The sequence below is a fragment of the Syngnathus acus genome, chromosome 22, assembly GCF_901709675.1.
Source record: "Syngnathus acus chromosome 22, fSynAcu1.2, whole genome shotgun sequence".
Classification (NCBI taxonomy): Eukaryota; Metazoa; Chordata; class Actinopteri; order Syngnathiformes; family Syngnathidae; genus Syngnathus; species Syngnathus acus.
Genome location: NC_051106.1, coordinates 128,013 through 139,976, shown reverse-complemented (window position 1 = coordinate 139,976; position 11,964 = coordinate 128,013). Strand labels below are relative to the sequence as shown.

General features: G+C 48.0%; 1 protein-coding gene across 1 annotated transcript in view; it reads left to right on the top strand.

Annotated features, from left to right (window-relative positions):
* The first annotated feature begins 419 nt into the window (after positions 1–419).
* LOC119116331 (nesprin-2-like) overlaps positions 420–11,964 on the top strand; it is a 55,274-nt gene continuing 43,729 nt past the window's right edge. Inside the window, exons 1-13 of the mRNA XM_037241633.1 lie at positions 420–622; positions 2,819–2,940; positions 5,623–5,684; positions 6,886–6,981; positions 7,057–7,134; positions 7,217–7,309; positions 7,614–7,822; positions 8,169–8,368; positions 8,588–8,685; positions 9,216–9,299; positions 9,525–9,638; positions 9,948–10,085; positions 10,260–10,424. Of these exons, the coding sequence (XP_037097528.1) occupies positions 2,856–2,940; positions 5,623–5,684; positions 6,886–6,981; positions 7,057–7,134; positions 7,217–7,309; positions 7,614–7,822; positions 8,169–8,368; positions 8,588–8,685; positions 9,216–9,299; positions 9,525–9,638; positions 9,948–10,085; positions 10,260–10,424 (1,422 nt within the window). The 5' untranslated portion in view covers positions 420–622; positions 2,819–2,855. The remainder of the gene's footprint in view (positions 623–2,818; positions 2,941–5,622; positions 5,685–6,885; positions 6,982–7,056; positions 7,135–7,216; positions 7,310–7,613; positions 7,823–8,168; positions 8,369–8,587; positions 8,686–9,215; positions 9,300–9,524; positions 9,639–9,947; positions 10,086–10,259; positions 10,425–11,964) is intronic.

Sequence of the window (11,964 nt, the reverse complement as noted above, 5' to 3'; positions counted from 1 at the left end):
TTTCACCATTGGAACTTTCTCCGCGAGCCCATTAGCAGGATGAGAGTGAAGACTTGTGCGGCAAGGTCAGCAACAACACCTTTTCTCTTGAGTCTGCAGGTGCTTTTCATGCTGATTTGGGGGAACTTGTCTGGACTCTTTGCGTAAAGCCCACCTCCTTCGCAGAGAAAATTGTCTTTTAAGGGTCCTTACTACTTTGTTATTGTTGTCGCTTGTTCTCTTGGTGACTTTGGACTGTGCTTGCCTTTGGTCCTTCAAAGCAGGTGTCAAGTGCGCTATGAGTGCTTGAATGTTTTGTGTGTTCTGCGTGTGCATGTGAATATGGATGACCACACGTGTGTTTGTGCATGAGTGTAAAGATGTCTGTGCTGGTTTGTGCTCGTGCGTCAAAGTGTGTGCATGCCAGAGTGTGTCTATATTTAGTCAGGCGAGAAGTATGGTTGGGATATCTCCGGTGTCTGTCCCACTTGGTGTGTTGGCGCATCATCGGAGCTTCAAGTTTGCCTCCGGAGTGTCCAAACGCTGCCGGCACTCAACCTTGCTCCTCCTTGTCTTCCTCATCTTCTTCTGCCCGGCGAACCTTTCTACATCTCGTGCTCCACCCTGCTGACCTTTGCCGCAGGTAAGCTGCACTCAAAGTCCTTATTGGGAAAACTCCCTCGCCCGCTCACTGAAAAACTGGCTAGCTCTCTAACGAAAAGTGATGTCAAGGTTCCTTTTCACAAATGAAAGTGTTGATGGCGGCGAGTCGAGAGCTGCATCGTGACGTAGCTTTCTTGAAACTCTGGCCTTAGCCATCCTATTGCTACAAGACAAACAATGTGAAGGAACAAATTATGCGCAGACACTCTGGTGCTGCTCCAATAGCAGAAGTGTTGTGGTGCCTCTTGCGATTTTGCTCAGTGGGATCAGCGGCAAGTGTTGAGCAAGCTATTTTTGGCGCAACCTCGCCACTCCAAAGGCGAGTTGACTTCGGCCAGGTGGCAAGGCGCTACCGCTAACTAGCGTGTAGAAAGTTGATCCAGAACAACTTGAGGCTGTTTGTCCAACAGTTTTTGCCCCAAAAAGGATCAAATGCACAACTTTGGAAGGAGAGGTGAGTCGTTCCGGAGTGGCACTTTCAAAGTTCTGACCTCAAGCCCGCTGAGATGCCGTGAACTCAAGACAGCCGTTCAAACTGCATGCACATCTCGCAAATCATGCAGAGAGCAAGTCGTTCAAAAGGAATTAGTTTAGGTGTTTATTGTGTGTGCGTGCGTGTGTGTGATTAGGATGAAGAACAGGCGACATATTCTGTTCTGACCAATTGCAGTGGCAGAAATTCTAAAGGTTCAAATGTGCTTTCCTTCCGCTCGCCAGTCGTGGTCCTTGGGGTTCTATGTCTGCCTGCTGCCTCACAGCTGATTCCATCGCTCAGATAATCTGTATAACCATCCTGAACATGGGAGATAGAAAAGGCGTAGTACACTGGACCCCAAGTACTAGGCTTGAAGAACCCTGGTCTGGCTTTTTGCTACCTCCCCCACCCCCCATTGGCGTCTGTGCCTGCCTGCTATGTGAGCCACACACCCGAAAGAGGACCATGACCCAAAGGATGAGAGTTAACCCTTGGTGGAGGTCACGTACCATTTGCGCTGAGGTCTTTAACACATTGCCATTGCTCCATTTTGTTGTGCTCTGCTTTTTGACGTTAACCGACGTCCACCTAGTCAACAATAACAGATGAACCTGTCCCCTTAACCCATAAATATACATACATACGTACATAAACATACAGTCAAACCTCGGTTTTCGACCACAATCCGTTCCAGAAAGCGGTTCGAGAAGCGAATCATTCGAATTCCGAATCAATTTTTCCCATTACAAATAATGGAAAAAAGAATAATCCGTTCCAAGACAAAAAACCCCGCCTTTTTTAAGCATTTTTTCATTTGCGCATTTTTGTCTGATCGCGCAACTGCAGCGCACCGCCGACCGCGCAACCGCAGCGCGCCGCCGACCGCGCAACTGCACCGCGCTGGTCGCATTATGGTGACAGAGCCGTCGGTGAAATTTAGGAAATATTTTTAAAGTCCTGATGTACTTTCCAAAATTTAAGTGGACCTCAGTGCGCAGGGAGCTTAATTTGGTCCGATCGCGCAACTGCAGCGTGCCGGGCGCTCACTGTCGCATTGCTTTAAGAGCGTCTTTGTGTTTTAGGATGGCTTTACTGGTCCCACTTGCTTTCTTTGGAAGCATGATTAGGGGTTAATACAATCCTCAAAGTAACGAAAATACAATAACAACGGAGTCAGTTGGCATCCAGGCCGCGCGGTCGGGTTTTCTCGGGTCCTCTTGGCTCATCTCGCGAGGTTTGACCTCCGAAATTTGTTCGACAACCGAAGCAAAAAAATCTCGAATTTTTCGTTCGAATTCCGATTTGTTCGAGAACCGATGTATGTATTGTGTACAAAGGCAATAAAGGCGATTCTGATTCTAATAGTAGACGAGCATGCGTGCGTGCGGTTCTTGCTGCAGCTGAGCTACAACCTTGGGATGACTTGCAAGAAGCACGCGGGGAGTGGTTGACTTCTAAAGTTGCTTTTCAGAAAGCACGTGGGATGGCTTTTGTCATGCGCACACACGCACGCACACGCACGCACACACTTTTGTGGGTTGTGTAGTTGTTGAATCGTTGGCAGTGGCTAAAGGTCAAAACAAGTGTGGGTGTGCGTGCTACGGTCAGGTGTTGTCATTTGAACACGTTATGACAGCTGTCCGTCTAACTGTGTCCTCTCGGATGGATGGACACATGAGTTTGTTGTTCATGTCTGTGCAGAGGCGCTGTGGTGCCAGCAGGGGGCCACTGAGCCCAAATGGCTTCAGACTACACTGATGACGTCATGGGGGAGCCAGGCTCCACCCCTCTGGACATTGACAACGTCCTCATGCTGCTGCAGGGTCAGTAAAACTACACACCAAACGTGCTCACACCTCCTACTTCCAGTCAGTACAAGCCAAAATACCAAAAGCAGAAGTCGTATTTTTTTTGTTTTAACACTTTTGTATTCATTAAAACAACAAGAGAGATTTGAAGGGAGCTTCACTTCACTAGTGCCATGAATACCGTATTTATTCTAATTATCGCCCAAGGTTATGTCCAACATGGGGGGTGGGCGATTAATAGAGAACACTTTTTGTCCGATCGCCAAGGGGCACTGAAATGGGCGATAATATGTATATTTTCCTTATGTAGTATGCAATACCTGCATCTCATTGGTGTTCTTAACACTAGAACAGCGGATGTTTTGATCTACCTCTAACAGCGGGGTGCGTCAATTGACGCTCCATCGATGCGACACGTTACCGTCGCACATCACATGTTGCGCACGTCATGTTATCGCGATCGTCTTGTTCGAGCGCACGCCCCGATAACGTAATTGTGTGAGGATATTGTAGCGGAGTGACGAGTGTAATTGTATCATAGTTTATGGAGAAAAACAATTTAAAAGGGACATTCGACGTGCTGTCAAATCAGTCATATTTAAACTTGCGCAATGACGTCGGCATGCGGTCGCGGAGGAAAACGTAAGTTTCGGGGGGAATTTTTAGCAGCATGGACGATAATTAGAGGTAACAATGTTTTTTGTTTATGTCATCGCTAACACACACTGGATGATTATTAGAATATGGGCGATAATTAGAATGAATACGGTATATTTCAGCCCCCTCCCAAAAAAAAAAAAAATTGTTGTGATGTGTTTGTTAATGACAAAAAATATGACTTGTGTATACAGTAACAACATCATTAAACAGAACATAAAAGATGAAAGAAACCATTGGGGAATCCTTAAATGGATTTCATTTGCCCTCTTTCTGCTGTGCACAAGTTGGCCACTAAGAGGCAATACAATGCAGCCATGCAAAGACAAACAAAGAAAAATAGACGTGAGTATTGTTAAACTCAAGTGCTGCATCCAAAGTCAAAGGCCACATTTTGGGCCACATTTTCGATGACAGTTCTCGCGCGACTTGCTCGTCCGTGTGTGCTTTCCAATTTCCAGAAATAAAATTGGCCGACCGGGTATTTCTGACGTCTTCAAAGGCGCCGGCTCATGTGGACAGGCTTCATGCGTATTTGGAGCGTGATCCAGTCGCACTGGACGTGAGTCACGTAGCCTCCAAATGCAGCCTTTTGGGGCCTGTTAATTTGGACCCAGATGAAGTCTTTTGCAATTTGCCAAACTACTGCACACTTGAGGAGAGAGCCCCGAGTGCTTTGTGACCTTTTCCCAAGTAACAATACTGAGAAATTAGCAAGTCTGCTTTCGTATGTGGAAAAGCTCCCACTTCGGCCGTCTTGTATCTCAAAGAAAGAAAGGGTGACGGCTGGCTGAGCGAAGGGTTAAATGATTGACACGTTACACCGGGTGGAGCTTAAGTCAGTCAGACCTGCTTGAACGGTCGTCGGACTGGAAAAACAAAATTTATTTTTCATAGAGTTGCGTGTGTGAGCGGGCCTGCGTATTGACAATGTGAAAATTTCAGCCGTCATGGGTGAGTTCATTTTCTCTCATCAATAAGATTCATATTCATAATAATCATCATCATAATCACAACTACTTGATTTCTGCATTAGTGAGGACGTCCTCATCCGAAACCAAACTTGATCCCGACGTCCTGTTGGCAACTTCTTGTTGTAGTTGCCGCCCACAGTTGACGCCATTCTTATAGTAACAAATTTGAAGATGGTGTGTGTGTGTGTGTGTGTGGGGGGGGGGGGTCCACCTTCTTGTTGACTGTCTTACAAACTCCAAGTCAAAGGAAGTCAACAAAACAATAAACTTGTTGTTTATGTCTGTACGGCGACCTTGAGTGCCTTGAAAGGCGCCTCATAAATAAAATGTATTATTATGATTATTATTATTTTGTGCAGTACTTGATTGGCTGAAGTGAATTCGCAAAACAGGAAGTGATGATGTCAATTGAAAAAAAAAATGAAAAAAACATATTCCTCTCACTGGACAGTAAGTTAGGTACACCTTGCAGCCACATTCGATACAAAAGCCGAGGTGCAAAGAATATCAAGTTCAATTTCCAATGCCGCCAATGTGTGTGTGCGGACATTTGCAGTTCAGCATTCAGCCCCAATGAGACACAAATTGTGGTTGGACGCCATCTTCTACCATCTTGGTGCCAGGGAATGAACTACAGTATAATAATTTGCGTTGAGAAGGTTCCTTTGAACACTGTGCCGGCATCTTGCGGCATCTTTAACCAATTACAGCTGAAATTCAATTTTACCCAGCTCGATTCTACGTGACTTGCTGTCTACCGAAGTTGGGTCACGGCCTCCAAAATTTGTCTCATCGTAAATTCATTCTCAAGTAGTATTTTAAATGAACACTAAAGACAATGCTAAATGATTAGCGTGTAAACGCAATTCGCAAATTCTGGACCCCAAAGTCCATGTAAACTTGAGCTTTAGCTGACAGCGACTGTGATTTTTGCTCTATATTCAACATTGGGGAAATGACAGATGCTTTCAAAATGTGATCAAACGTGTCTCAGTGAAATATTTCATACTTGTGTGTTTGATGGAGACATGAAATAAACTAGACCAATGTGTGCGTGCGTGTGCAGTGGAGCAGGAGCAGATCCAGAAAAGGACTTTCACCAACTGGGTCAACGCCCAACTGGCAAAGGTGAGCGCCAGTTCAACTCACACCTTTTGGCACTCAAGCAAATGTTGCACATTTGTCAGTGGCACAACACGCTGCTGCTAAAAAAAAGTCGGTCTGCATTTGAGCGCTAGCCAGGGAACATTAGTCAGTAGACACGTTAGCATGGTGTTGCTAAAAGGCTTGAATGTGAAGTCAGCGTCACTTGTATGATTGACTGACGTGCGAGGACCAAGAAAACATGTTAGGAAGTTATCAGGTCTTCTTCCAAAAATAAGAATATTTTATCCCGTGCTGGGATACAATCAAACGAAATGCGAGCCAAGACTCTGCGCTTGACTTTGCTACAAACGGTAAACAATCAAACGAAATGCGAGCCAAGACTCCGCGCTTGACTCTGCTACAAACGGGGTTGCCTTACTGGAGTGATTTGAACATTTTCTTTGGCCTATCCAAAGTCATTTGCGACTGTGTGGATCGCGGGGTCCTTCCCAGGGATGTCAAATAGCCCTTTTTTTTTAATACATCTTTTTACACTCTGATGCAGAGTACAGAGACGAGGTGTACTTTTCACGCATATGAGGTCAGTGAAGACGAAGACAGATCATTGGCAACTGTAAATGCTCCCGATGCATAGGGTAGAGATACGTACTGGCGTGCTCTGAAAGACACACAAGCTCTGTACAAGAAGTGCTTTTTGTTTTGTTTTACTGGGGGAAATCAAATAATAAAACGGGGGGAGAGATAATAATAAAAATAATAATAATTATAATAATAATTGTAAGAGTGATAAGGGTAGAGAAAGTCTGTGAGACAGTTTCCGGATGAGTGCATAAAGGGCAAAATGCTAGTAATGATAAGAATAGCAGCAATATGGCTTGGTGGTTGTCAACAAACGATTGCAGCAGGGCAGGATGTTCTTACAAGGAGATGAACAATAAATAGAAGCACAGGCAAAAATGGACAGCAACAGACGGACGGGTGATGACCCCCCCATTCGCCAACAGCAAAGCTCTGCTGCAGATGTCAGTGCGATGCCCATGGCCTTGCATGGCTGTGTTCACGCCCACAACAGCGCAAACCGCGCGTTTTTAAGTATGTCAGCTTGCGCGAGTCCGAAATAAGCAACAACTTGTCAGCTCCGTGCATGTCTCCGTGCAGTTTGTGCTCATGCTGCTCTGGTAGGAATGTTTCTGATTTGAATGAATGCCGCATACGCGCGTAGAGGAGACCTCCGTGCAGGGTGGTGGATCTCTTCAACGACTTCCGTGATGGATCCAAATTGTTGGACCTGCTGGAGGTGATGAGCGACCAGCGCATCGTGAGTCCAAAAGCTCTCTTTTTGCCAAAAGGTAACGTTAACGCGAATGCTAACGGCGTGCACTGCTTTGCTCAGATTCGGGAGCGCGGCAGGGGAACGTTCCAGCACAGGAGCAACATCGAAAAAGGCCTGGCCCTCCTCCGAAGCAAATCGGTAAATATTAAACCTGAGCCATGAGTTGGGATCGAGCCTCGGAAAGATATGATTTGAGTCGCTTGTCTTGTTGCGCTTTCAGATCAAACTGGTCAACATAAACATTCCCGATATCATCGACGGAAAGCCGCGCATCATCCTGGGCCTCGTCTGGACCATCATCCTGCAGTATCACGTGAGGGCAGCGGCGATCGAGTGATGGTCAAACCACGAGCTCGTCGTTGCAGATTTTCGGGGGGCTAACATAGATCTGATGCTTTTCAAGCACATGCCATGATGAAACCACTTCAAACTATCTCCAGACAAACTGTCAATATACGAGCTGTGTGTCCATTTTGAAAAGTATTTGGGTTCTATTTTCATCATTTTTGTCTCAGCTGGGTGGTAGGGAGGCGCCACTAAATGTAGCGCTGCTGCGCCGTTGCATGTGCAAAACAGCGGCGAGCGGAAATGACAGCATGCTTACGTCCATCCCACAGATCGAGGAGTTGGCCAGCGGACTTTGCTTCACCTCGCACCAGTCGTCCATGGAGTCTCTGGCCAGTCTGGACTCGGGGTCGTGGCGGAGTGTCTGCTCGGCCGGCGGCGCCGCGGGTTCCATCCTCCGCCAAGGCTCACCACTCCACGCCCGCTTCAGGCTGTCAGCCAAGAAGACGCTGATGCTGTGGGTCCGTGAGCAGTGCCACAAGTGCGTAGGCTTCCTGAGACCCAGGTCATTGGTTGTGTTGTGAACGCACACGCCCGACGTGAAGCGCACATCCGGGCAAGAAAACAATGCGATGCGGTGAAAAAGGCAGAGAGAGGCTTTGAAATGCACTCAGGTAGCAGGCAACACCCGGGAAAGAGCATCTCTGGGTTCCGTTCTGAAAGGCGGCAAAAGCGCGTGAACGTCGGCCTCCGAGGTGAACGATGGCAAAACCAACCGGGCAGCAGCTCACTTGCGCAGACCGAGACAGAACTTGTTCAAGCAAATCTCTGCAAAACTTGACTCCTCTCCCCCAGTGCCGCAAACGCTTGCACGGCTTTGCTTTCAGGGCGGGATGTTCGGCAAACGTGAAAGACTTCAAGGGCAGTTGGCGTAGCGGCGTGCTCTTCCTGGCCATCTTGTCGGCGCTCCGCCACGACCTGGTCGACTTGTCCGAGGCGGCCGGCAGAAGCAACAGGCAGAACCTGGACGAGGCCTTCCGAGTGGCCGAGCAGGAGCTCGGAATCCCGCGGCTGCTGGAGCCCGAGGGTGAGAACCTTTCATTTCCGACAAAAGACGAAAACGCACCCAAACAGAATCTGCGAGTATCTGAATCTGCGGCCATATGCAGGGACCGATGTGCACAGAGCAAAATTTGTTTGTTTGTTTTTTTGAACGTCTTTTTTTGAACGCAAAGTTGCCCAAGCAGCAGCAAATGTTGCAGAGAGAATGACTGACCTATGGCCGCTCACTATAATGTGCGCGCAGACGTGGACGTCCGGGAGCCCGACGAAAAGTCCATCATGACCTATGTGACGCAGTTCCTGCGCTACTCCAAAGACGTCTTAGAGGAGGACTCCCTGCAGGTCAGCCTCGAATGCATGATCGGGAATTCATGTGTGTCCTGGGCTTAAGCAGCCCCTCAATCCACAGTTTGCTCAATCAACATCTCCAGACGGGTGCACTTGCAAATGTGAGCACAGTCACTCACTCCAAATTGGAGAACAATGAGCGCAAAAGATGAGCCTCTCAATTGTACGCCGATACATGAGAAGAACCGGTTCGGAGCAACTGAGCCTTTTTGGCCAAGCTCCGACACGGCAAATGCTCTCGTGGTTGGATGAAGCGCGGCGATGCGGGAAGCATGTGGGAAGCTCGCGGGAAGCGCGCGGGAAGCGCGCGGGAAGCGCGCGGGAAGCGCGCGGGAAGCGCGCGGGAAGCGCGCGGGAAGCGTGCGGGAAGCGCGGGGCCAGGCGCCCGGCGTGCAAGCCGTTGTGCTTCCAAAACGCCTTTGTCCGCATGCATTTTGAAGCCTCGCCATCAACCTCGCCTCAATGAGATGTTGACTGAGTGGGTCCTCAGTCTGGCTTTTGCCTTCTCCCTTTCTCGGCACCAGGACCCGCAGCCTCCCAAAACGGCGTCTCCTGTCAGCCTACCCATTCACTACACTCCTGCCATCTCGGCGTCGCCACTGCGGCAGGTAATTGGCATTATGCTTAGCTGCATTTTTGGGGAATGGCGTGGCAGCTCTTCTTGGCAAGGAGCAGCCCCCTCTGATTCAGAAGAACCCGTCGGCAGGCCGGGCCTTTCTGGCTACAGCCCAGCGCTGCCCTTTCTATGTAGTTTTTGCATTTCCTGTTTCCTGTGAATTGCGATCAAGGCAAGTTTATTGCTAAAAAGGCAAAGTAGTCTTGTTCCTTCCCAGGTGAACCCTGAGCGCAAGATGCAGGAAGTGTCGTGTTGGCTTCTGCGGGCACACGAGGAGCTGCTGGAGGGCTGGGACTCCACCCGAGGCGAGAGCTACTGCGAGCGCTATAACGTATGTTGACCTTTTGAGACGGGTATGGTCAAGGGGAACCCGCAGGTTTTGTGCCCATCCGTGCCGGGACACCCTGAATCTTTTTTCCCATTGACATCAGGGACCTTGAGGATGCGGTTTCTTGTTTGTCTTTCTAGCTGCTGTTCAGGCGAATGTGCTGGAATTGGCTCATTTTTGCGCAATCCAACATAAAGCTCCATTTGTCTTGCTGACGCGGCTTTTCAGAGACCCGCTTCACCTTTTAGCATTTGACTGCTCCCCCATACAGAGCACAGAGAACAAGGCAGAGCAATTTTGTCTGTTTGCCAGGTTTTCCACACCTTTGTGACGTCCATCAATGAGCAGCGGCCGTCGATCATGTCTCTGTTAAGCGCTGTAAGACGAAGCTCCGCGCCGAGCGAGGAGCAGCGAGGCCTCAAGGAGGCCTGGGATGCCCTCACACAAAAGGTGGGCTCCTCCTACTCTTGCTTCTTTCTTCTTATGTCGCGGTGTGCATCAACTGCGGCTGGGCGGCAACATCAGCATCTTTGCGCCAGGAGTCGTGCCACCAAGGGTTAAACAAACGCAGTTGGGTTTGCAGTTGCCATGGTGGCCCTGACCCATATGTTGCCTCAATGACAGCTGCACGAGTACCAACTGGAGTTGGACGGCAGCCTGCCAGCCCCTCTGGACGTGGCGGCGCGTTGGCTGCGGAGCGCGGAAGACCTTCTGGCCGAGGAGGACGGAGAACTCTGGGACCACCGCCGGGCCGCGGACCAAGCCAAGGAGAAACGGGAGCAACTCAAGGTGACGCTTTGTGGTGGGGGCACTCGCAAACCTTTGTGAGGGGCCAAGCGTCAGGCTTTGGAACCCAAAGCGCCAACAGAGCGTAGAGCTCCAGCTCGGTTCCCGGAATGGGAATCCCGGTATGCTGAGAAACTGACGGCAACGCAAGATAAAACTAGAATTTGCAGTTTCTGGGGAAATTGCGTGTGAAGGCGAAGAAGCTGAATAAATACTTGGGAAATGCTGCAGAATGATGTTAATGGTTGAAACGGGTTGAATCGGTCAAATAATGTAGGAATTAGAAGGGAAAAAACAAAATTTTGACAAATTTGGCGTGAATATTAAAGTTGAAAATTTCAAAATTTAGGTAAGTGGGAAGATATGGAATAGATAGGCATACGATGCGCAGTTAAAAGTTGGAACGGGTTGAATTAGTAGAAAAATGCAGAAATTAGAAAGAAAAAACAAAATTTGGGCCATTTGCGATTTGTTTGGGGACACTTCCAGTTTGTTTGGGGGCACTTCCGGTTCAATTGATGTAACTTCTGGTTCAATTTAGGTCACTTCCGGTATTTTCAGAGAACGTCCGGTTTGTTTGGGTGCACTTCTGGTTCAATTGAGGTCACTTCAGATTTGTTTGGGGTCATTTCCGGTTTATATGGGGAACTTCCTTTCAATTGAAGTCACTTCCGATTCATTTTGGGTCACTTCCGGTTTATATGGGGCACTTCCGGTTTGTTCTTAGACACTTCCGGTTCAATTTAGGTCACGTCCGGTTCAATAAAGGTAACTTCCGGGTTATTTAAGGGACTTCCGGTTCAATTTAGCTCACTTCCGTTTTGATTTGGAGCACTTCCGGTTCACTTTTTGTTGAAATTGGGGCACTTCTGGTTCGCTTCCTGTTCATGTTGGGGCACTTCCTGTTCATTTTGGGGCACTTCCTGTTTGTTTTGGGGCACTTCTGGTTCACTTTGTATTCATTCTGGGGCACTTCCGCTCACTCCAAGATGGCCACCACACTGTGGAAGTGGGGGTGGTGGGGTGAATTGCATCGTGGAAGTGGGGGTGAAGGGGTGAATTGCATAGTGGAAGTGGGAATGGGAGTGAAGGGGGTGATTATGGTAAGCATAAGGTGAACTGTTTAAAATTGGAATGGGTTGAATCGGTCAAATCATCTAGGAATTAGAACAGAAAAACGAAATTTTGTAAAATTTGTCAAGAATTTCAAAATTGAAAATCTTGAATTTTTGGTAAGTGGGAAATTTTGGAATAGGTAGGCAAAAGATGAACAGTTGAAAGTTGGAAGTGATTGAATCGGTTGAAAAATGTAGAGATGAGAAGGGAAATATGAAATTTGGCAAAATTTGGCGAAAACGGAAAATCTTTGGAATGAGAAAAATGCAAGCGCTCATCACGTGAATATTTCTAATACATCGAAAGTGGAACGAAGTGAATCGGATGAATTATGTGGACAAAAAAGTGAGGAGAATAAAATGGAAGAAGAAGAAGAAAGTTTATGGTGTAGAACAGGGGTGTCAAACTCATTTTGGTCTGGGGGCTG